Source organism: Lithobates pipiens, unplaced genomic scaffold (assembly GCF_037356315.1).
Source record: "Lithobates pipiens isolate NorthernLeopardFrog02 unplaced genomic scaffold, aLitPip1_a1.2 Scaffold_13, whole genome shotgun sequence".
NCBI lineage: Eukaryota > Metazoa > Chordata > Amphibia > Anura > Ranidae > Lithobates > Lithobates pipiens.
This window is the reverse complement of record NW_027507718.1, coordinates 116,391,100-116,416,724: the sequence shown is the minus strand read 5'-3', so window position 1 is coordinate 116,416,724 and position 25,625 is coordinate 116,391,100. Positions and strand designations below refer to the sequence as shown.

The window sequence follows — 25,625 nt, the reverse complement described above, 5'->3', positions numbered from 1 at the left end:
CCCATTTCGAGCGCGTCTCCAGGTAGGCGGGGCCCGCGAAGGAGACGTCGCGGGCTCCGCCGCCTGGAATGGACTTAAAGGGGAACCCCAACGCCGAAAAAAATCGGCGTGGGGTCCCCCCAAAGTCCACAACAGACCCTTGTCCGAGCACGCTACCCGGCCGGCCAGGAAAGGGGGGCGAGCGAGCGCGCCCCCCCTCCTGAGCCGTACCAGGCCGCGTGCCCTCAACATGGGGGGGTGCCTTGGGGAAGGGGGGGCCACGCGGCCCCCCCACCCCAAAGCACCTTGTCCCCATGTTGATGAGGACAAGGGCCTCTTCCCGACAACCCTGGCCGTTGGTTGTCGGGGTCTGCGGGCGGGGGGCTTATCGGAATCCGGGAGCCCCCTTTAATAAGGGGGCCCCCGGATACCGGCCCCCCACCCTATGTGAATGAGTATGGGGTACAATGTACCCCTACCCATTCACCTGTAAAATAAAAGTACCCAAAAAAAAAAACACAACACACGAGAAAAAATATTTTATTGCACAGCTCCGGGGGTCTTCCGTCTTCGGGGGTCTTCTCGCCGGACTCCTCCGCTATCTTCGTGTAGCTCTTTTGCTAGCGGAGGAGTCCGGCTTTCTTCCTCCCCGCCGCCGGCCTCTTCTCCCGACTTCGGGGGTCTTGTCCCCCTCTTCGGTTCTTCTGCCGGGCCACCGCCTGTAAAAGAGCTACAAGAAGGCGCGGTGGCCCGGCAGAAGAACTTCTGTCGCCGCTGTCGCCGTCGCCGCCTTCCGTTCTTCTTCTTCTTCTTGTTCTTCTTCTTCTTCCCCAGGAGATGTTGACACCGCCCCATTGTCACTATATAAGTGACCGCACAGCGCGGCTCTGGCATTCCGGCCGGAGAGAGCGACGTGTCAACATCTCCTGGGGAAGAAGAAGAAGAACAAGAAGAAGAAGAAGAACGGAAGGCGGCGACAGCGGCGACAGAAGACCGGGCCACCGCCTGTAAAAGAGCTACAAGAAGGCGCGGTGGCCCGGCAGAAGAACCGAAGGCGGCGACAGAAGAACGGAAGGCAGCGGCGACAGAAGACCGGGCCACCGCCTGCAAAAGAGCTACAAGAAGGCGCGGTGGCCCGGCAGAAGAACCGAAGAGGGGGACAAGACCCCCGAAGTCGGGAGAAGAGGCCGGCGGCGGGGAGGAAGAAAGCCGGACTCCTCCGCTAGCAAAAGAGCTACACGAAGATAGCGGAGGAGTCCGGCGAGAAGACCCCCGAAGACGGAAGACCCCCGGAGCTGTGCAATAAAATATTTTTTCTCTGTGTTGTGTTTTTTTTTGTACTTTATTTCACAAGTGAATGGGTAGGGGTACATTGTACCCCATACTCATTCACATAGGGTGGGGGGCCGGGATCCGGGGGCCCCCTTCTTAAAGGGGGCTCCCGGATTCCGATAAGCCCCCTGCCCGCAGACCCCGACAACCAACGGCCAGGGTTGTCGGGAAGAGGCCCTTGTCCTCATCAACATGGGGACAAGGTGCTTTGGGGTGGGGGGGCCGCGCGGCCCCCCCTTCCCCAAGGCACCCCCCATGTTGAGGGCACGCGGTCTGGTACGGCTCAGGAGGGGGGGCGCGCTCGCTCGCCCCCCTTTCCTGGCCGGCCGGGTAGCGTGCTCGGACAAGGGTCTGTTGTGGACTTTGGGGGAACCCCCACGCCGATTTTTTTCGGCGTTGGGGTTCTCCTTTAAGCCCATTCCAGGCGGCGGAGCCCGCGACGGAGCCCCGCCTACCTTCACACGCGCTCGAAATGAGCAGACTTCCCTCCGAGCGGGAACAGTTTGCTCATTTCGAAAGTAGCCTACACACGGGCGGACTGTTCGCTCAAACACAGTTTCAGCGGACAGTTTTTCGGAATTTCCGAAAGACTTTGTCCGTCAAACTGTCCGCTGAAACTGTCCGCTGAAAGCCCACACACGAGCGGACTGTCCGCCCAAACACTGTTCAGCGGACAAGGTTGGGCGAACAGTCCGCCCGTGTGTACGCGGCCTTTGACGGACAAAGTTGGGCGAACAGTCCGCCCGTGTGTACGCGGCCTAAGGGTTTATTTTTGCTGGTAGTTAGAATCTTCAATATTTTGCAAACAAAATAAAGGTTTCTTATTTAGAAAAATAAGCTGTCAGGTTAGTAAATATTTCCAAACTGGGTCTCTTTTACAGCCTACTGCCATTTTGCTCAAGGGAGGAACAAAGCACTTCAAGCTATGTGCAGAAAGACCACAAGGTTTATAAGCTGCTTAGAAGGTTTCACTTTCATTTTTACTGCTTGCCGTTCCTCCTCACACTTAGAGCCTGGTACAGATGCATTTCTCTTTCAACAATCATACAGTTTGTAGTGTACATAGATTTGCTAAATAATGGGACAAAGAAATATTCTTGAGCTTTGTTTTATCTCATGGTTACTGGGAAATTGTGTGAATGCATTAATGCAGTGCATGTTGTCTTAACTTGCAGAGCTTGGATTCGTTGAATGAGTTTACCGAAAATGTAAATATTGCAGAATATACAGCCTCATGCTACATAACTAACTAAGCTCCATTTCATGCTGAATAAACTAAATCATTAAAGTATCGTAAATAGAAAACAATCTTTAGATTTAGATTTTTTTTTTCTCCAAAAGCATTTTATGAAAATTTGATAATCAAACAAATCTGATTTAATCCAAAAAATCTTTTTTATTTTTTTTTTAAATCATAGATTTTTATCCACCCTGGTCACAGGGCTAGTTCAGAATGGGGAAAGTTTGCGACCATATGGTCGAGATCCATCCTAATGCCTGGACTGGCATGCGGCTCAGCCTCTCAGCGAGCCGCTGACATTGCTGCAGCACTTGCCTGTCTCTGAAAATATACTCTGCGAGTAGGCTGATTGGCTCCTGTGCACTTCCCTGCTAATGCTGGTTTAACCATAGAAGAGGTTAATGCTGAGGGACTGAGCAATGTCATCGTCCATGGGTGTAGTTTTTCACGCGCAGGCTCCGTGAGACTTTCCCACCATTCATCGTCAAGGAAGCATTACTCTGCTGCTGTTTCTGCTTTCTAAAACTGCCATTAAGAACTCCCATCTCTGGTCTGTTCCTGCTGCCTTTCTACAGTGACACCAATCATCTCTGGCCTTCAGACCCTCTTTGGCCACAAGCTCGCTGAGTTTGTGAGTCTAATGCCGCGTACACACAATCAAACAAGCGGGTGGAAAAGTCTGGCAAACTGAAGTCCGCCGGACAATCCCCCCGTGTGTAGCCTCCGGCATACTTTTTTGACCCGAAAGTACGGCGGACTTAGAAAGTAGTTTTGCACTCCAATCTTCCCGCCGGACTCGCATTTCGGCAGACAATCCGGCCGTGGGTATGCCAGTCCGCCGTACTTTTGAAATGAACAGACTTTTCCCGCCCGGAGAAAAGTCTGCTCATTTCGAGCTGGTCTCCAGGTAGGTGGGGCCCGCGAAGGAGACGCGGCTGGCCCCGCCACCTGGTATGGACTTAAAGGGGAACCCCAACGCCAAAAAAAAACGGCGTGGGGGTCCCCCGTAAGTCCACAACAGACCCTTGTCCGGGCACGCTACCCGGCCGGCCAGGAAAGGAGGGGCGAGCGAGCACCCCCCCTACTGAGCCATACCAGGCCTCATGCCCTCAACATGGGGGTGCCTTGGGGAAGGGGGGGCCGCGTGCCCCTCCCCCACCCCAAAGCACCTTGTCCCCATGTTGATGAGGACAAGGGCCTCTTCCCGACAATCCTGGCCGTTGTTTCTCGGGGTCTGCGGGCGGGGGGCTTATCGGAATCAGGGAGCCCCCTTTAATAAGGGGGCCCCCGGATAACCGGCCCCCCACCCTATGTGAATGAGTATGGGGTAAAATGTACCCCTACCCATTTACCTGTAAAATAAAGTACAAAAAAAACACAACACACAAGATAAAATAGTTTATTGCACAGCTCCGGGGGTCTTCCGTCTTCGGGGGTCTTCTCGCCGGACTCCTCTGCTATCTTCTTCTAGCTCTTTTGCTAGCGGAGGAGCCCGGCATTCTTCTTCGTTGCCGCGGCCTCTTCTTCCGACTTCTTGTCCCCCTCTACGGTTCTTCTGCCGGGCCTTCTTATAGCTCTTTTACAGGCGGTGGCCTGGTCTTCTGACGCCGCCGCCTTCCATTCTTCTTCTTCTTCTTCTTCTCCTGGAGATGTTGACTCAAAACTCTCTCCGGCCGCAATGCCAGGGACGCGCTGCGCAGTGACTTATATAGGGACAAGGGGCGGGGTCATCGGTTGATGTCACATGGGTTCATGTCACATGGGTTCATGTCACATGGGTTCATGTCACATGGCGACAGTCCCAGCATCCTCCGGGACTGTGACATCGTAAGGGGGCGGGGTCACCATGTGACATCAACCCATGTGACATCAACCGATGACCCCGCCCCTTGTCCCTATATAAGTCACCGCGCAGCGCGTCCCTGGCATTGCGGCCGGAGAGAGCTTCGAGTCAACATCTCCAGGAGAAGAAGAAGAAGAACGGAAGGCGGAGGCGGCGACAGAAGACTGGGCCACCGCCTGTAAAAGAGCTATAAGAAGGAGCGGTGGCCCGGCAGAAGAACCGAAGAGGGGGACAAGACCCCCGAAGTCGGAAGAAGAGGCCGCGGTGACGAAGAAGAATGCCGGGCTCCTCCGCTAGCAAAAGAGCTAGAAGAAGATAGCGGAGGAGTCCGGCGAGAAGACCCCCGAAGACGGAAGACCCCCGGAGCTGTGCAATAAAATATTTTTTCTCTGTGTTGTGTTTTTTTTTGTACTTTATTTCACAAGTGAATGGGTAGGGGTACATTGTACCCCATACTCATTCACATAGGGTGGGGGGCCGGTTATCCGGGGGCCCCCTTATTAAAGGGGGCTCCCAGATTCCGATAAGCCCCCCGCCCGCAGACCCCGACAACCAACGGCCAGGGTTGTCGGGAAGAGGCCCTTGTCCTCATCAACATGGGGACAAGGTGCTTTGGGGTGGGGGGGCCGCGCGGCCCCCCTTCCCCAAGGCACCCCCATGTTGAGGGCACGCGGCCTGGTACGGCTCAGTAGGGGGGCGCTCGCTCGCCCCTCCTTTCCTGGCTGGCCGGGTAGCGTGCTCAGACAAGGGTCTGTTGTGGACTTAGGGGGGGACCCCCACGCTGATTTTTTTCGGCATTGGGGTTCCCCTTTAAGCCCATACCAGGTGGCGGGGCCAGCGGCATCTCCTTCGCGGGCCCCGCCTACCTGGAGACGCGCTCAAAATGAGCGGACTTTCCTCCGCGTGTGTGGGCGAGTCCGTTCATTTCAAAAGTAGGGCGGATAGTACGGCGGACTTAGTACGTCGTATTAGTACGCTGAAAAAGTGCCGTGTGTGGGCAAGTAGCCGTTCGGAAAGTCCGACGGACAGTCTGGCGGGAAGTCCGCCAGTCTAAGTCCGTCGGATAGTCGGCTACGTGTGTACACAGCATAACACATTTCAGCCTATCATGGCCTTACTCCTAGTTGGTCTTACTAGGAGTAAGGCCTTGATAGGCTGAAAAACATTAGTGTTCGCTCTGTTTGGAACATGTGTACTACTCTGATGAAATATATATAGGTGCATCAAAACTAGTTTTTAACTATTAAACAAATAATTGATTGCACGTAGCACTATTCCCTGTGTCAACGCACACTATCTAAAATGTTGGGTGATCCCGTGTGGATCAATGTGCTTTATATTCATAAACACAAATCACATAATTTATACAAATCACCACAAATAAATTAGTGTACTAGTTCACATATAGACAATTAAGTGACCAGTATAATCCTCTAAAAAGGTGAATATAGTCCATCCACCAAAAAAAAAATGTATTCTTCACTTTTTTATTCACTATATTCACTTTTTTAGAGGATTATACTGGTCACTTTCATGACCAAGACCAATTTCATGCAGTGTGCAGCATATGGTCTGAACACTGACAGGCTGACCCCCACCCCTTCAACCTCTGCAGCAATGCGGGCAACACTCATCTGTCTATTTACCAAAGACAACCTTTGGCTATGATGCACGTGCACTTAACTTGTTTGGTCGACCATGGTGAGGCCTGTTCTGAGTGGAATCTGCCCTGTTAAACCACTGAATCATCTTGGCCACCATGCTGCAGCTCAGTTTCAGGGTCTTGGCAAACTTCTTATAGCCTAGGCCATCTTTATGTAGAGCAACAATTTTCAGATCATTAGAGAGTTCTTTGCCATGAGGTGCCATATTGAACTTCCAGTGACCAGTATGAGACAGTGAGAGCGATAACACCAAATGTAACACACCTGCTCCCCATTCACACCTGAGACCTTGTAACACTAACAAGTCACATCACATCGGGGAGGGAAAATGGCTAATTGGGCCGAATTTGTAAATTTTCATTTAGGGGTGTACTCACTTTTGTTGCCAGCGGTTCTGACATTTATGGCTGTGTGTTGAGTTATTTTGAAGGGGCAGCAAATTTGCAATGTTATACAAGCTGTAGACTCACTACTTTACATTGTATTAAAGTGTACCGTATTTATCGGCGTATAACATGCGCTGGCGTATAACACGCACCCCAAGTTTAGGAGGAAATTTTGTGGAAAAAACTTTTAGGAGGGAAATTTAAGGAAAAAAAACTTACATTTAAATTCCCATCAATGCAGCCTTATCAGTGTCCATCTGAAGCCTTGTCAGCGTCATTTGCAGCCTTGTCATGCAGCCTGTCCTCATTGCAGCCTTGTCATGCAGCCTGTCCTCATTGCAGCCTTGTCATGCAGCCTGTCCTCATTGCAGCCTGTCCTCATTGCAGCCTTGTCATGCAGCCTGTCCTCATTGCAGCCTTGTCATGCAGCCTGTCCTCATTGCAGCCTTGTCATGCAGCCTGTCCTCATTGCAGCCTTGTCATGCAGCCTGTCCTCATTGCAGCCTTGTCATGCAGCCTGTCCTCATTGCAGCCTTGTCATGAAGCCTGTCCTCATTGCAGCCTTGTCATTGCAGCCTTGACATGCAGATTGTCCGCTTATGTTTTTAAAAATGGCGCCGCCGAGATGTCCCGTGTATCTCGGCGGCACCCGGAAGTTCTTGGCGGCTTTCGGCCGCTCTCGGACCTTCTCGGCGGCTTTCGGCCGCTCTCGGACCTCGGCAGCTTTCGGCCGCTCTCGGACCTTCCGGGCCTTCGCGGACCTAGGCTTTCGGCCGCTCTCGGAGGCTTTCGGCCGCTCTTGGACCTCGGCAGCTTTCGGCCGCTCTCGGAAGGTCCGAGAGCGGCTGAAAGCCGCCAAGAAGGTACGAGAGCGGCCGAAAAGGTACGAGAGCGGCCGAAAAGGTACGAGAGCGGCCGAAAGCCGCGAGAAGGGCTCTGGGCAGCTGAAAGCCGCCCAGAGCCCAAAAAAATTGTGTGGAAATCGCGGAGTATCGGCGTATAACACGCACCCACGATTTTCCCCTGATTTTAAGGGGAAAAAGTGCGTGTTATATGCAGATAAATACGGTAATTTCTTCAGTGTTGTCACATGAAAAGATATACTAAAATATTTACAAAAATGTGAGGGGTGTACTCACTTTTGTGAGATACTGTAAGCGTTCACATATTTAAATGGATGAGAAAGAAAACGGGATCTTGGTACTCACCATTAAATTATTTTCTTGGAGTCCATCGAGGGACACGGGTCCCACTCCTTTTGTCTTTATGATCCTCATTTTCCTGGGCTGGCCTACAGGTTTTTGTTTTTTTTTTTCTATTGTCCAATCCTTATATAACTGGTAGTATAACTGTACAGTATATGGCTTCCTGTGTCCCGCAATGGACTCCAAGGAAAATATTTTGCAATTAATAAAAATATTTCATTATCCACACCTTACAAGTGATACAAAGAAATTACTAACAAGCTTTACCTAGACAGGACATACTCTTATAAAGTGTCACACTGAAACCAACATTTTTGGGAATGGTGATATCCTGGGTTCCCTGCAGTTTACTCTGGTTCCTCCTGCTGACCTCCATGTAACTGCTATATTCTGTAATGAGGTGAGGTCAGAAGATGGAATCAGTGAGAGCTGCCGGGGACCACAGAGGTCGACAATCATGGAAGTGTTGGCTTTGTGGACTTCCAGCCGAAGATTCCACAACATCAGGCTGAGGCGTTTAGCGACATTGGGAAGCGGGTAAAGAAAAGGAAATGGCCGCACACCACAATGAAACGCATCCAATTCACATGTGTGTGAACCTAGCTTTAGTAACACCCCCTGAATAGTTCTAGACTAAACAGTTTATCTTCCTGGTGTTCAGCAATAAAGCTTCCTATGCCACACCTCTGCCTAAAGCCTTCCCATTGTAGCAAAAAACAGCAGCATCACTGCTCTGCAATGAGGATTCAGCTGACCTACAAACCACAAAGCACAGCAATCAGTAATATTAAACCCGAAAATAGCTAAATGTTTACTGACTAGCAAGGTGTGTATCACAAGAATGGCTGACCAAAATTACAAATCTATTGGCATGTAAAAGGGCAAATATATGCATATAAATACCTGTTTGGCTGGAGTTTCACCTTTAAAACAAGTCACATCCTGAGAGCAAAACTAAGCTTTTTACACATGACATTTTTTTTTTATCTGCTGTGCTCTCATGTTCTTAATTTTGAATTGTTTTTCATTTTGGATTTCTTTCCTCAGACCAGTCGAGATATTTGCTGTGTGGTGTTTGCTTTCTTCAATGTTATTTGGGCTACCTTGTTTCTGGAAGGCTGGAAACGTAGAGGGGCTGAACTGGCATACAAGTGGGGGACATTAGATACCCCTGCTGAATTTATTGAGGAGCCCCGACCACAGTTTAGGGTAAGGGATGGTGCATTTAGTGTAAACATTTATCTGCTCCATGATTTGTAATGATGTGTTTTAGGTTTAAAAGTCTATTTACTATCTTGTCATTTGCTTTCTGTAATAATTTTTTCCACATTTTATCATACATAGGGTGTCAAAAGAATCAGTCCAGTGACAAACTGTGAAGAGTTACACTACCCCCCATGGAAGCGTCTTCTATTTCAGTCCTGTGTCAGTCTACCTATCTGCATGTCCTGTCTCTTTTTCGTCTTTATTGTGATGCTTGCTTGCTTTGAGCTGCAGGTTAGCAAAATCCTTTCCATCAGAAATTATGTTTGATCATTGTATGTTATTGCAGATATGTTTCATGATCTTGTAGCTAAACCCAAGAACATACCCATTATATATTTCAGGTTGTCATTCCATAGATGTGGTGGCTGCATTAGTTTCCTTTTTTTAGGCTAAGACCCCTTTCACAAAGAGGGCGGTTTGCAGGCGCTATAGCGATAGAAATAGTGCTTGCAATCTGCCCTCAAACTGCAACATCTTTTTTCTCCAGTGTGAAAGCCCGAGGGCTTTCACACCTGAGCGGTGCTCTGGCAGGATGTCAGGAAAAGTCCTGCCAGCAGCTTCTTTGGAGCGGTGAAGGAGCGGTGTGTTTACCGCTCCTCCACCGCTGCTCCCCATTGAAATCAATGAGGCAGCGCTGCAATACCGTCGGCAAAACGCAGCTATTGCAGGCGGTTTTAACCCTTTCTTGGCCGCTAGCGGGGGTAAAAGCGCCCTGCTAGCGGCCGAAAAGCGATGCAAATCCGACGGTAGAACGCCGCTAAAAATAGCGGCATTTTACCGCCGACGCTATGGGCAAGGCAGTGTGAAAGCCCTCCAAGTAAATAGAAAAATACCTGTTGATCCTGTCAGAAATATTGTGTTTGTGTAACTTTCTATGTGTGCACTGAAATCTCAAACAACTTATACCCGCTTTTTGTGAAACAGAAATCAATGCCCCTCTATTCAATGGGAATAAGGAGAGGGAAAGGTATTTGTAGTCTATGTCAGGAGTGCCGCCTAGAGTGACAATGTTGCTCCTCAATAGATACAGTGAGCATTTTCAGCCCAGGACAGGAAGTGTATTGCTGGGAGAATCTCAAGGTGAAAAAATAAAGTCAGAAAAAAGGAAACTGATGCAACCACTACAGCTAAATACTGAGGTGTTTTAATGTATGCATTTTATTATTCAGTTTAGATAAGCGTTAAACTATACATCCAGCCAAGTTGTGGGTGAAATGAGGAAGGACCTTCTGGGTCCGGCTTTTACTGTCTGGTTTTCACTGCTTTCTGGGGCTCTGTTAGAAAGATTTCAGAAGTCCTTTATCCCCCCCTTAGTGAAGGGAAAGGGAAATATATAAATACATACGTTGTTTGCTTTATTTTAATAGTATTCCAATACATCCTCCACAGTACTCTGTTTGCAATTGTCTATTTGAAGTTAGAGAATTCAGTAAAGAAAGCCTGGGATCTCGATTAACCAACTTTTTAATTTCCCAGTCATGATGCTCTTAACATTATTATAATGATAGAGTGGATATTTGCACAGCCATCATCTGGATATCATTTGTTCTCATGTTCTTTTCTTTTGCAGGAGTTTGTCCTTAGTATAAGAGAGCTCCCACGGCTCGTTCGCTTCTTCCCCAAGATCCTCTTGGCCATTATAGTTAGTTCTTGTGATGAGGTGTACAGGAAGATTGCGTACTGGTTAAATGATATGGGTATATTCATTTTTATTATTAATACATTTCCTTTTCATTACCTTAAGTTTTTGTATACAGTACTGTATATCATCTCACCATTTCAAGTAAATATATACCGGTATATTATTTTGGGGAAAACAGTGTTTACTCCCCAGTGCAGCAGTCAAGCTGTCCCAATTCTGCAACTGCTAACTCCACATAAACTTGGTGTCATTCCTCATCCCCCACTGTGGAATTGCCTGAAGCTAGTCCCTGCTCTTTTTAAGTATTTCATTGCTTAGAATGACTCATGTTTCTGTGAATCTCTGTCTGTATACTTAGATGTTAAGATTCACAGAGCAAAATTAGTTAAAAGGCTAGGTTCACCTTTTACATAAACTGGCCACAGCAAACAAGGAGCCCCTGTATTTTTAAAAAAACACTGTGCTATTTATAAAAATACTATTTACTGCCAATACCATACCTATCCTTTTTTTCTGTCACCCTAGAAGCCAGACTGAAATACTCCCATGTTCACAGATCACAGTCATTTTTTTCTAGCTTATTTCCATACCCAGCAGGCATTGGGTGCCCAGCATTGCAGGAGAGAGCATGTTTCCTGCTTCATATGCATATACATGTGCAGTGTGCTTTCTCCCTTCATAGCATCTTCACCAGGATTCTCATACTCTGGACTACAATAAAATGGCCACGAGCCGTCTTCTTTGAGGACAAATAAAGAGATGTATAAACATATTACAAGATTATATATAGAACTGTTAGACCATTTCTAGGGACAATCGATCACATCCATATCCCTGTGAAATATATTGGAAAGAATTTGGGAAAACACCTCTTTCCCATATGGTGATGGGACTTTAAAGGATGTGAGGCTGTTGCTGAGGTAAGCACAAACAATTTATTGATAATAAAATAGTGAGTTTATTACAGGAACATAAATAGCATAAAAATTGACAAATACATCTAGCCATATTTGGCAATGGCCAATACTATTTGAATCTTTTTAAAAGCTTGAAAGATGCTAGTGCATGGAGTATTCCAAAATGTGGCATGATGTATTTTATGCTATTTATGTTTCTGTAATAAACGCACTATTTCTTTATTGATGAATTGTTTGTGTTTACCTCAGTGACAGCCTCACATATCATTGAAAGTCCCATCGCCATATGGGAAGGCGGTGTTTTCCCAAATTCCTTCCAACCTATTACAAGATTATGTATTTAGTTGTCCTCAAAGAAGATAGCTCAGCAGCCATTTTGTTGCATCTCATGTCTTTGAAATTAGCCAGGACTTAAAAACATTGGGCATATTATGCCTTAATTGTTTTACAAATGATACAGGGCTGGGTCAGCGGAGAAAGCTGGAGAGCGCAAAATCATGCTAACTTCTTCATAGAAACCACTCAGCTTTCAGGCTTTATTGCCAAAGCTTAATCAAACAAGTTGAGGTTAGTAGCTGATTGGCTACCATGCACAGTTGCACCACATTCTAAGTGCACCAGTTTTAGTAAATCAACCCCACAGTGTCTTTTAAACTATTTGGCCCCTTGTCTGCATGGGGCTGTTTATGTAAAAGCTGAACTTGGCCTTTAATGCACATTCCTTGGCAGGAATTCCTTGGTATAATTTCTTCAACTCTAGTAAACTATAAAAAATAAATGTAAACCTGGTTTTGGCAGTTCTTATAACAGAGCTTACTGCTCCTGAATAGTGAACCTACTGACCTGCCAATTTTGCCATAAGAGAAAAATATTTGGCTTATATTTGGCTTATATTTATCTTAGAATAAGTAAAGTAGGTATATTTTGTGGGAAGGGTAGGGAGCAGCCGCAGAAGAGAAGGCCCAGCCGTACACAGAGAAAATTTCTTTCCTGCAACCACAGGTTGCAGGAAAGGAATTCGCTTGACTCCTCCATCAACACAGTCAGTGTTGATGCAGGAATCCCTTCTGGCGGGCCATTGTCTTCTCCCGGCAGTAAGGGCGGGGGAAGCCGTCCCTGGCAGAAGAAGACACTGGCCTGGTGGAAGGCAAGGAATCGACTGCAAATCTGACAGGCTGGTTGTACCTAAGTTGATTGATCCACTTGGAACATATAGCCTGCCCATTAATGATTGGGCAAACCAGAGACAAAACTCCCCTTGGTGTCTGGTTATGCCACCAACTGATGCAGCTTTTTTAAGTGTGCTAGAACATATATATATATATATATATATATATATATATATATATATATATATATATATATATATATATATATATATATATATATATATATATATATATATATATATATATATATATATATTATTTAAACTATCTCAATATAAAGTGCAAAATATAGTACAAAAATATAAGTGAGTACACTCCTCACATTTTTGTAAAGATTTTATTATATCTTTTTATTAGAAAACGCTGAAGAAATTACACTTCTCTACAATGTAAAGTAGTGAGTGTACAGCTTGTATAACAGTGTAAATTTGCTATCGCCTCAAAATAACTCAACACACAACCATTAATGTCTAAACTGCTGATAACAAAAGTGAGTACACCCCAAAGTGTCATCATTTTGTGTGGCCACCGTTATTTTCCAGCACTGCCTTAACCACTTGCTGACCAGCCCCCATCATTATACTGCGGCAGGTTGGCACGACCCTGCGAAGCGCCGTACGTGTACGTTGGCACCTTTTTAAGGGCAATAGCAGGCGCGTGCCAGCTGCACAGCGTGGGGACCCAATGCATGTGGCCGGTAGTCGCGATGACCGTCGGTCACCCATAACCACGGGCACAAGAGCCAGAATGGGGGTGTGTGTGTGTGTGTGTGTAAACACACACATCCCCGTTCTGACAGGAGAGGAGAGACAAGATCTCCTGTTCCTACTAATTAGGAACAGCGATCAGTCTCCTCCCCCCAGTGAGTCCCATCCCCCATATTTAGAAACACTCATGAGGGAACACAGTCAACCCCTTGATCGCCCCCTAGTGTTAACCCCTTCCCTGCCAGTGACATTTATACAGTAATCAGTGCATTCCAGGGGTCACCCCAGTCTGGCCAGCGAGCGTGTGCAGACCGCAGCTACATGCTAGGTCGGCCGTGACATAGCCCTACTGGACAGGGGCTGGCCCTGTGAGTTAAACATCTCGCAAGGTCGCATACGACCGGGTCTCAGCCTGTGTCGCAGCATTTCTCATGTCCGACAGCCCCCCAATTTGGTGGCGAGGAGGATCTGTCCGGGAGCATTACCCGAGCATTTCACTGGAGAGTTAAGTAGTCCCCTCCTCTCCTTCCCCGGAGAGGTGTGGGACGCGGGTACTCCCTGGGGTGGTTGGTCCCTCTGGGGTTCTCCACCCCCCTCTTTCTCGGGTGAGGCCCAGGCTTCTGGCCTAGGGACTTTTTGGGGCACACGGTCCCTTTTTTCCATCCTCGGGTTTTGCATAGGGGGGTATTTGGAGGTTAGGCCGGGGAGGCAGGTGATCGGGGGTCCAGGGACTAATTTAGGCTGCGGCTTTGCGGCCTACCAGCTAGGATTGGTTTGGTCCCTCGACTTATGGCTGGCATGCGAAAATGTAGGCAGACGCTTTTCGGCCTACCGGCCAAGGTCCGTCCAGGGTTGGTCCGGTCCCCCAGCGGGCCACGTGCTTGTGGTGGGCAGCCAAAAATTTAGCCTGTGGCCTACCAGCGCTCGTTGGTCCGGTCTCCCTGCAGTCTATGCACTGCGGCTGGCATCCAAAAATTTAGGGTGCTGCTTTTGTGGCCTACCGTCTGAGTGTCTGTTCAGGGCTCAGGAACGGTCTGGTCCCCCTGCGGGCCATGTGCTCCTGGCCAAAAATTTAGCCTGAGGCTTTTGCGGCCTGCTAGGCCTCGTGGTGGCTCCCTTTCCTGAGGGGTGGCGCTGCGGGGTCTGTGCCCCCTGTGAGGGGCCACGGTTTAAGCCCCTGTGAGGGGCCCGGTCTGTGCTCCCCCTGTGAGGGTGGCACGGTTTGTGCCCCTGTGAGGGTTCCACGGTTTGTGCCCCTGTGAGGGGGTCATGGTCTGTATCCCTGGTGAGGGGTTATGGTCCTGGTCTGTACCCATTGTGAGGGGGCCACAATTTTCTCAAATCGCCTTTCAGGACAACCCCGGAGAGAGTAGCTCCACCTTGCAATCAGGAAACACATGCCCACTTTAAAAACACCTCCTCCTCCTCCATGGCTTCAGTTATTGTGTTTCCTCCTTGGAGGAAGCATGTGCCTGAACCAGGGAGAGCTACACTCTCTGCAGGGGAGTAAGGCTTACCTTTTGTTGCAGGTTGTTTCTCTTTGACCCCCAGCAGCATCTCCACGGGGAGAGGACTCCTGGAGCTCCTGGTCCCGCCATCTCACGGGAGTAAGGACCCTCGGAGTGCCGGCGTCGGGTGCCCGGTGTCCGCTTGTTAGCGCAGGGAGGGCTCTGTTGCTGGCGGAGGCCGCTGCAGGTCAGCGGCATGGCTCCGTTTTCGGCGCCGGGTCCCGGGCGGCGACGGCGTCGTTCACGGTGACGCGCGGGCGCTCTGAGGGGGCGTGGCGCCGTGGTTCAGCGCCTGGAACGCAGGGGTCATGGGGCGGGTCAGGTGACCGTGTGCTTCCGCTTCCGGCCGGCCTTGATGACGCGGCGGCCGGGAAAATTTAAAATGAGAGCTGTTTGTAAAATAGCTGCCTCACTCAAACGATGGAAGAGTGCAAGCCAGCTATGGCGGAGACAGGCGCCCCCAGCACCGGTCCAGCCCAGGTACGTAAGGTGCACTGGCACCCTCTGCTTTACTGTGGGTATGTCTTTGTTTGTTCCCCCCTCTTGGGGGCCTGTCGCTGCAGGTCAGAGGTGGACTTCGCTCTGACCTTTTGCAGCCTAGTTCTGGGGTCTCACTAGTAGGTCTGTTTGGTGGTGGGTCTCTGCACTGGCTTGGTGTTAAGCAACTGGTTGTTGAGAGCTTTTAGTGAATTAAACCTGTATGTCGTTTCAGGAAAAATCACTAGGAAAAGCTAGACCAGGTCAGAGAAAATGTCCTTCCTGCAAAACCCCCCTCAGAGATTCATGGCAGAAGGCAATGTGCAGAAATTGTATCAGAGAATTGGTGGAAGAGGAAACATCTCAACAATATAAGGATTTGTTTTCTTCGGTTAAAGAGCTGACAAACTCTTTGAGTTCAGTCAAGTCCATCCTGATACAAAACCCTCCCGCACAGACCGAGCCTCAGAACTTACCGCCCAGCCCCAGGGCGTCGTCATCCAGACAGGTGGAAACTGAAGAGTCTGGAGACGAAGGGGGTAGTACTCTCATCTCCTTCAGGGATTCTGAGGAGGAGGAGGAAGAGGAAGAAGATAGCAGGGGCTCCAAATTCAAGCTATCACTAGAGGAAGTAGATGATATTTTAAAAGCAATCTACACTACTCTAGAAATTCAGGAAGAAAGAGTACAACTGTCAGTTCATGACAAAATGTACCAGGGGTTGGACGAAACAAAACGGCGAGTTTTTCCTGTCCACAGGGTCCTCTCAGACTCAGTGAGAAAGGAGTGGAAGGACCCAGAAAAAGCCCCTTTCTTCTCTAAAGCTCTCAAAAGAAGGTTTCCCTTCGAAGATAAGGACTCAGAGGTTTGGAACAAGAAACCCAGAGTCGATGCAGCTTTCTCGCAGGTATCCAGACGAACGGATCTAGCCTTTGAAGATATGGGGATCCTTAAAGACCCAATGGACAAAAAAGCTGACTCCATCCTTAAAAAAGCTTGGGATGCTGCGTCAGTCAGTCTAAAACCAGCAATGGCAGCTACGGTGGTGGCCAGGAATCTGGAATGTTGGGTAGAGAAGCTGAAGAGCCATATTGAGGCGGGGACACCCCGCAAGGATCTCTTAGAGTCCTTTCCACTGATCCTGAATGCAGTCAAATACATGGCGGATGCATCAGCAGAATCAGTTAAACTGGCCGCTAGGTCTTCGGCTCTTGTAAATTCAGCCAGGAGAGCAGTTTGGCTGAAAACATGGTCTGGGGACACTGCCTCTAAGGTCAAGCTGTGTGGTCTTCCCTTCTCGGGTGACTTGCTCTTTGGTCCTGATTTAGAGTCTGTGCTGGATAGAACAGCCGATAAAAAGAAGGCTTTTCCAGTTAAGAAAAAGCAGATGGCTAAAAAGAATTTTCGTGCTTTTCAGCAGTCCCATAAAAAAGACCAGGAGCACAAGAGCAGATGGGGTTCACAGAAGGGCAAAGGCAGGGGTGGAGTCCTCTTTAGATCTCCCCCAGAGCAGTCCCCTAAGAACAAGTGACAATATCTCCCCAGTGGGGGGGAGACTGTCAGCTTTTCGCGAACAATGGGACAGGCTGTCTCCAAATCTGTTCGTGAAGAGCGTTGTCGATCAGGGGTACAGGTTGGAGTTTTCAGAACTACCCCCGAGCAGGTTTTATGTGACAACATTGCCAAGGGATCAGGAGAAGGCCTCTGCAATGAAGCTGTTGTTACAGGAGCTGATACAGCAAGAGGTTCTGATTCAAGTCCCAGTAAGCCAGCAGGGCGGGGGTTTTTATTCACATATTTTTCTGGTGAAAAAACCCTCAGGGAAGTACCGTCTAATCCTGAATCTGAAATTCCTGAACAGGTTCATTCGGTACAAACATTTCAGGATGGATACAATTTTCTCCATCACAAAGCTGTTGACCCCAGAATGCTTCATGGCATCCCTGGACCTAAGGGATGCCTACCTTCATATACCAATTCATCAGGCATCGCAGCAGTTCCTGCGCCTGGCATTGAAGGTAGGGAGTTCGGTATGGCACCTCCAATTCAGGGCTCTGCCGTTCGGACTCTCGTCCTCTCCCAGGGTCTTTACGAAGATTATGGCAGAGGCTTTGGAACCCCTGAAATTGAAGGGGATTCCAGTCGTTCCTTATCTGGACGACCTTTTGTTTTTTGCAGACTCCAGGGAGCAGGTCCTAGTCAATCTCCAGAGGGCCCAGTCTCACCTCGAGGGCCTGGGATGGCTTCTAAACCTAGAGAAGTCAATCCTGACCCCCTCACAGGAAATGAAATTTCTGGGGTATACATTAAATTCGATTCTCCAGAAAGTTTTCCTGCCGTTGGAAAAACAGGAAAAGTTACAGCTAGCTGTACAGCGGATACAGAGCAACCAGACAGTCTCAGTCAGGATGGCTATGGCAGTTCTGGGCCTGCTTACGGCAGCAATCCCGGCTGTTCAGTGGGCCAGGTTCCATTCCAGACCCCTTCAGAGGGAGGTTCTGTCAAGCTGGTCCCATCAGGATCCTTTGGAAAAACAGCTAAAAATTTCGTCAAAGACGAAAAGGGCTCTTTGGTGGTGGAGAGACCAGGCAAACCTCTCAAGGGTCCTGGTGTGGACCTTTCCTGTGGACAAGCGCCTTACTACAGACGCAAGTGCCTGGGGCTGGGGAGCCCATCTGGATGGTCAGACATCTCAGGGGGTCTGGTCCAAACAGGAAGCTCAAAGATCATCCAACTGGAGGGAGTTGAAGGCGATCTTTCTGGGTTTAGTGGCATTTCAGCAGAGTTTGAGAGGCCACCATGTTCAGGTGTTGTCAGACAACACAACAGCGGTTACCTACATTATGAAGCAAGGGGGAACCAGAAGCAGGAGCTTGATGGAGCTGGCCAATCTGTTGTTAGCCTGGGCAGAACAGAACACAGCCTCACTATCGGCAGTGCATCTGAAGGGCTCTCAGAATTTGTTTGCGGACCTCCTAAGCAGGCACAAATTGCTAGAGGCAGAATGGAGTCTGAATCAGGAAGTGTTCCTGATGATCTCCGAGGCCTGGGGGGTTCCTCAGGTAGACCTTTTTGCCAGCCAGCAGAACTCAAAGGTGGACAGATTCTTTTCTCTTCACCGAGGAGATGCAGCAATAGGGTTGGATGCATTCGCTCACCCCTGGCATTACCAGCTGTGCTATGCCTTTCCCCCCTTTCCTCTAATTCCACTAGTACTGAGGAAATTCAGGGAAGAAAGGACAGACTTAATACTAGTCACTCCTTTTTGGCCAAAAAGACCCTGGTTCGCGGGTCTTCGAAACCTAGCCTCGAAGCCCCCATGGAGGTTACCACTCAGAAAAGATCTGTTATCCCAGGGGACAGTAAGTCATCCAGAAGTGGAACTCCTGCAGCTAACCGCCTGGTTTCTGAGGAGGACCTGTTAAAGGCTAAAGGTCTCTCAGATAAAGTAGTAAAGACCCTGCTGTCCAGTAGGAAGGCAGTTACACAGGCAATTTACATGAAGGTCTGGAAAAAGTTCAACTCCTGGTGCAGTTCTAGAGAACTCAAGGTCAAGAGCACGGTGTCAGTCTTGGAGTTTCTCCATGAAGGAATGGAGAAGGGTCTCGCAGCCAGTACCCTGAAGACTCAGGTGGCTGCCTTATCAGTTTTCTTTGAAAAGACTTTATCTAAAGAAACTTTAATTTCTAGATTTTTTAGGGCTCTTGCTCGAAATAGACCAGTAGCCCTTAAAGACTTTCCCAGTTGGGATTTGTCTACAGTTTTACAGGGTCTCTCGGGAGCACCGTTTGAACCCTTACAGGAAGCTTCTTTGCAGAAGGTGGTTTTAAAAACAATCTTTTTGGGTGGCCATCACCTCGGCCAGGAGAGTCAGCGAGCTCCAAGCTCTAGCTATTACAGAACCCTTCCTTAGAATTTATCAGGACAGGGTGGTACTGAGGACGGATCCAGCATTCCTACCGAAAGTATCCTCAACTTTCCATCGATCACAGGAAATAGTGTTACCTACATTCTCTGCAAGCCCAGCAAATGCAGGAGAGGAAGTTTTTCACACATTGGATGTGAGAAGATGTCTTTTACAGTTTCTGAAAGTTACTAAAGAATTTAGAAAATCAAACGCCCTCTTTGTGATATTTTCTGGATCACGCAAGGGGGAGAAAGCTTCTAAAAGTACGCTGGGTAGGTGGCTTAAGTTGGCTATAACAGAAGCCTATAAAGCAAAAGGAGAAATACCTCCCTCAGGTATTGCTGCCCACTCTACTAGATCCACGGCAGTTTCCTGGGCTGAAAGGGCCGGTGCCACGCCTGAACAAATCTGCAAGGCTGCCACTTGGTCCAGTTATTCGACATTTCTCCGGCATTACCGGTTAGATCTACTGTCTGCAGCAGATCAGGCCTTCGGCAGGAAGGTACTGCAGGCAGTAGTCCCGCCCTAGGGTAAGTTTCTCGGTTATCCTCTCCGGGGTTGTCCTGAAAGGCGATTTGAGAAAGACTCAGTTAGACTTACCGGTGACGGTATTTCTAAGAGCCTTTCAGGACAACCGTTACTTCCCTCCCTAGGTTATGCTTAGTAAATGTATTAAGTTCTACCATGGTGTTGTGCTTTCTGTGCTTTGTTTTCCAGCGTCGGAAGGCCACAATAACTGAAGCCATGGAGGAGGAGGAGGTGTTTTTAAAGTGGGCATGTGTTTCCTGATTGCAAGGTGGAGCTACTCTCTCCGGGGTTGTCCTGAAAGGCTCTTAGAAATACCGTCACCGGTAAGTCTAACTGAGTCTTTTGTCCCCTGTGAGGGGCCACAATTTTTGTCCCCTGTGAGAGGCCACGATTTTTGCCCCTGTGAGGGGCCTGGTCTGTGCCCCCTGTGCAGGGCCTCGGTCAACATCCCCTATGTGGACCTCAGAGGGGGGGTCCTGGTGGGTTGGAACCCCATGCCCCCGCCCCTCCCAAACTTTTTTATATAGTGCTTAGGCAGATAGCCTAGTATAGGGCACTCCTGCCCTCCCCTACCTCCCCTGTTGAACAATCCTTTCTGACTCTGACGCACGGATGTGGCCACATTCCGTTCTCTCTCTTATTTTGACAAATTTGTCCATGAAGACTAGGAGTGTCAAAAGTGCCTTTTGTGTTTCCAAAATCCGTGCCCTTAGTCTGCTTGACTTCAGCAAACTGTTTGCGGGCTTTCTTGTGCATCATCTTTTAGAAGAGGCTTCCTTTTGGCACAACAACCATGCAGACCAATTTGATGCGGCGGTATAGCCTGAGCACTGACAGGCTGACCCCTTCCACCTTTGCAGCAATGCTGGCAGCACTCATACGTCTATTTCTCAAAAACGACCTCTGGATATGATGCTTAGCACATGCACTCAACTTGTTTGGTCGACCATGGCGAGGCCTGTTCTGAGTGGAACCTGTCCTGCTAAACTGCTGTATGGTCTTGGCCACCATGCTGCAGCTCCGTTTCAGGGTTTTTGCAATCTTCTTATTGCCTACGCTATCTTTATGTAGAGCAACAATTCTTTTTTTTCAGATCCTCAGGGAGTTCTTTGCCATGAGGTGCCATGTTGAACTTCCAGTGACCAGTATGAGAGGGTGGGAGTGATGACACCAAATTTAACACACATGCTTAGCGGTTTACTCACTTTTGTTGCCAGCAGTTTAGACATTAATGGCTGTGTGTCGATTTTTTTTTTTTTTTTTTTTTTTTTTTTTGAGGGGACAGCAAATTGACACTGTTATACAAGCTGTACACTCACTACTTTACATTGTAGCAAAGTGTAATTTCTTCAGTGTTGTCACATGAAAAGATAGAATAAAATATTTACAAACATGTGAGGGGTGTACTCACTTTTGTGAGATACTGTGTGTGTGTATATATATATATATATATATATATATATATATATATACACTCTTCTTGTTACAGTATGCTTTCTTTTGCTGATGTGACAGATTACTGGTCTTGGCACCTTTCCTTACCTCTTATTTTGTTGTACTTGCAGAAAATTATCGTTTACAGAGTGCCTATGATAAACATCTAATCATCAAAATTGTTTTAGTAAGTATTATGTTAGAAAAGTGGGCTTGCTAGAACACCTATGACATGGAGTGCGAGCCTTTAATGGGATGTATAGAAGATACTGGAAATTGCCTATTTTCTTCTAACTATAATTTAGAAGCCCTATAATAATATACTTTGGGGGTACTAGAATGTTATTTTGAAAAGTGGTAGGACAACTGTGTGTGTGTGTGTGTGTGTGTGTGTGTGTAAAGCTAGTGATTTCATGTTTCTTCTTCGTCTCCAGTTCCAGTTTGTAAATTCCTATTTGAGTCTTTTCTACATTGGTTTCTACCTCAAAGACATGGAAAGACTAAAAGAGGTGAGTAAAAACAGCTTTATCGGGCTTATTTGCATTTTAAGCAATGGGATATCAGGTTTAACATGAAGTACATTCAGGCCTTTTGCTTTTTAACACGCTGTGCTGAGCTATACTAACATGATGTGATTTTAAGGTAGTGACGCCTTTATGACAGTGTCATAAAGTGAAAGATCATCTGTGTTACCAATGACAACCAATCAACATGACAACTTTCATGTTTCTGTTGCATCATTTCTGGTGCATGGTGTGTTTAAATCGGTGTTAAATAATCCAAATCCAGCTTTCAATTAATTAGGATTGTTGTTGAAATATGATCATAGGATGCTTTGCAGCACAAATACTTAACGTGAGCTACCTTTCAATTCAACTTTCGTTTTTATTTATTTAAAAAAAAATATATACATTTTTGACGTTCTCCCTTCAGCTTTGTTGCTACAGAGTTGTTATTATTGATGGGTTTCATTAGTGCCCAACTGTGTTGATGAGGAACGCCATAAGAAAGATATATAGATATAGATATATATATATAAACTGTGAGGTAATGTCTTTTTTGTGCGGTTTGTATTCTTCTGTTAGGCGTTATTCTACTCTTATTATACCTTCTTCTCTCAACATTTTAATGTGTTACATTCTCATATTCTTGCATAATCATTCCCTTCACCAACCCATCTTATTTCTGAACCCTTATCAGCTTCAAGGTCACTGTTCGATGAGGAACATGCATGTCTTGTAGGTGATATATTTTGAAGGATATGTCCAGTGTGCGCACATCAAAATTTTAAAGACCTATTCATAAAATAAAAAAAAAAAAAAAAAAAAATTTTTAAGTAATCTTTTTTGCAAACTTAAGGCCCGTACACACGGTCGGACTTTTTGACAACAAACATGCAAATGAGCTGTTTTGGAGCAACATCCGACTGTGTGTACGCTCCATCGGACAAACTTTTTCTGTTTTCATCTGACTTTTGTTGGCTGTGCGAACGGACAAACTTTCTGGCAACAAAAGTCAGATGGAGCAAAGTCCGACCGTGTGTACGCAAAAGCATCGGACTTTTGTACAAGGTACAAACACGCATGCTCAGAACCAATGCAAAAGATCAGACTACAATACAGAAGTTCACCAAAGGTGGCGCTGGAGTCATTGAACGTCCTCTTTTGAAGCGGCGTCAGTACGTTGTGACGTCATTACGTTCGTGTTTGTTGTCAAAAAGTCCGACCATGTGTATGCAATACAAACTTGTGGACCACGCCCTTTGTACAAAAGTCCACGGAAAAGTTTGTACAAAGTCCGACCGTGTGTATGAGGCTTTACACTGGCATAAGACCCACTCACACCACCTGCATTGCTGTATTGCATGCTGCATGTGTTGGTGCACTGAGGTACCGTACCCCAATGTATCGCCAAAACACACATGTGCTTCAACACACCACAACTCATGGTGTCCAGTGCACTGCATCAAATTGAAAAAAAATAAAGTTAGCCGCTATTTTTGTTTGTATGTTGCAGCCTACTCATTTTTAATGGGCTGTCTAATGCAGCACACTGTAACACACACCAACACATGACGTTGCATGCACTGCACATTGTGGTAATTGGCTCTTACTGATTCTCAGCACTGCTGAATTGCTGGTTGGTGAACCAATACTATGGCTTGGCATGAAGATCAATGTTCAAGCAAGATGGAACTATTAATTTTTTTTTTTTTTTACTGGTGCTCATTGAAAAAGTGAAGGATGGGAAACATCAGTAGTATATGTGGTCATAGAAGAGATACCGATTTATAGATTCATTAGTGCTTTTCAGTGTATCGCTTTTTTGAGTCTCGATTAGCCAGTCTGATTTGGTTCAACCTGGATTAATCCTTCAAGGGTCTTTCACATAACTTAGACCCACTTATTGCATGCATGTGAAAAGTGCTGTTCTATTAAATAACTGTGCTGCCTAAATCTTGATCGACAGTGACTGGTTTAAAGCAGGTTCACATGTCAGGGTTTTATTGCAGGTATAATACATTTCTATTTTTTTTTTTTTTTTCAATAAGAGTTCTTGCAAATTTCCCTTTGAGTATTATATAATAGATATTATTGTAGAAAAAGAACTGAACATGTGACACTGCTTTAACCCTTTTCTTTCTGTTCCTACTTTTATAATTTTTGTTTATTCTCCTTTGTTCTTATCTCTCTTTTTTTCCTCATTTTCTTTTCCTTCACCTCACACTGCCCTTTCCCACCCTCCTTGCAGCAACTGCTTGTTTTCTCTCTGCCTCATAGCTTCACCCGTCAGATTAAAGGCGCCCTCCTTCCTTTCCTCACCCTCCAGTTCCAACTGTTCCTCATCTTCCTCAGGGCACTTCTCAGATCAGCCCGGCGCTTCTTCAGGTCTAAAGTATGAAACTGTGAGATGGGAGGGGGAATTCTATGTTCTTATTTAATGTATGGGAACTTTGTGAACTTTACTCCCATTGCTGTGGTGTTAGGCTAACTAATGTAGTACTTAAAGAGTTAAAATGTTTCCTTGGCTTGACACTGTCTCCAGTTTAAAGTTAATTTGGTATTGGATGGAACGTGGTTGGAGGTTTATGCTTCCTATTGCAGCCTAACTACCTCTATAATTTTCATCGGTAATCTACTTTGCTCTTGCCTCCCAGTTTATTAAGCAGAAAGCACAATATATCTTTACACCTAGGCTGTAATGAGAAATATAATAATGCACGCAGAGACCCATAATTAATCTCCACCCAGAGGTAAAAGTTTTTATGTTCTGTTCTAAAAGGTATCTAAAGAGGTAGCAAAAACTGCTCTGCTATTTTAAACTATCAAAAGGCATTCTTAAAACGGTAGTAAACCTGCTGACACTTTTTTTTTTTATATATACCTGTACGGCAAAAGGCATAATGAGCTAGTATGCGCATACTAGCTCATTATGAAATACTTACCTTAGAATGAGGCGTCGGTATCTCACCTGGTCCACGCCGAGATAGCTGACATGTAGCCTCTGTGTGTCTTCCGGGTATCGCGGGTCCAGCTATATGAGTGACTGGAGCCGCAATGTCATCACTCCCGCGCATGCGCATGGGAGACTTCTTTCTGGCAAAATCCATAGTCTGCCAGGCTTTCAGCCGAGAATCCCCTGTGCACATCCGTCGCTGCAGTCAGCGGCTCATTGCAGGGGGAATATCTCCTAAACCGTACAGGTTTAGGAGATTTTTTTTTTTTACCTACAGGTAAGCCTTATTATAGGCAAACGCTTTCAGAGCAGGTACCAGGTGCCCACTATTATGGTTAATAGCCAGAAAAAAAATTCTTGGTTGTGCGATAAATTGGGCTCAACTTACCCAACTCTGGAGATAATCCCCATGACTAAAGCATACCTACCACCGTTGTGTCCTGGGAGAGCACCTTGGTGCCAAAAAACAACTGTATTGGGAGCATAAGCTATAGTATTAGTTTTGTGGCTTTAGCTCCAGAGTTGAGCATGTTAATCCCTTAGTGTTTCAAGATCAAATAAGTCAAGCACTTGGCAAAGAAGAGAAACAAGGATGAGAGGCGCACATAAAAGACAATTCTGTCTGTGTCAATGGCCTTTTTTCATTAAGGCAGAGCAACATGAATAAATAGTGGAATTGGTAGGATGTGAAAGACAGCTGTCAATCATCATCCTTCTGAAAAAGTGACACTAAACTTGACCACAACCTAACCTTATTATGTTCACAATATAGGCATAGCATAGCAACATCAAGTATGCCTTAGGGCTGGCCATACATTATACAACTTTCTTTAGATTTAACATTATACAATTTTCCTTTAGATTTACCAAAACCATATAATATGAGTTAATACCTAAAAACGTTCAGTCTGTATTCAATCAGACAGGCCCTTGCACTAGAGGGTAAATCTAAGGGAAATTAAATA

The 25,625-nt window shown here is 46.8% G+C and overlaps 1 protein-coding gene across 5 annotated transcripts in view; it reads left to right on the top strand.

Annotated features, from left to right (window-relative positions):
- The window catches only part of ANO8 (anoctamin 8), a 150,336-nt gene that overhangs the window by 88,517 nt on the left and 36,194 nt on the right, over positions 1 to 25,625 (top strand). For 4 of the 5 annotated variants that reach the window (XR_013272187.1, XM_077475424.1, XM_077475427.1 and 1 more), the window contains exons 8-13: positions 8,697 to 8,858; positions 8,994 to 9,146; positions 10,486 to 10,612; positions 21,336 to 21,391; positions 21,639 to 21,713; positions 23,956 to 24,099. Coding sequence is in view for 4 of the 5 variants with exons in the window: in XM_077475424.1 (XP_077331550.1) it covers positions 8,697 to 8,858; positions 8,994 to 9,146; positions 10,486 to 10,612; positions 21,336 to 21,391; positions 21,639 to 21,713; positions 23,956 to 24,099 (717 nt within the window). In the remaining variant the exon portion in view is untranslated. The remainder of the gene's footprint in view (positions 1 to 8,696; positions 8,859 to 8,993; positions 9,147 to 10,485; positions 10,613 to 21,335; positions 21,392 to 21,638; positions 21,714 to 23,955; positions 24,100 to 25,625) is intronic. The other variant, XM_077475425.1, reaches the window with a different exon arrangement.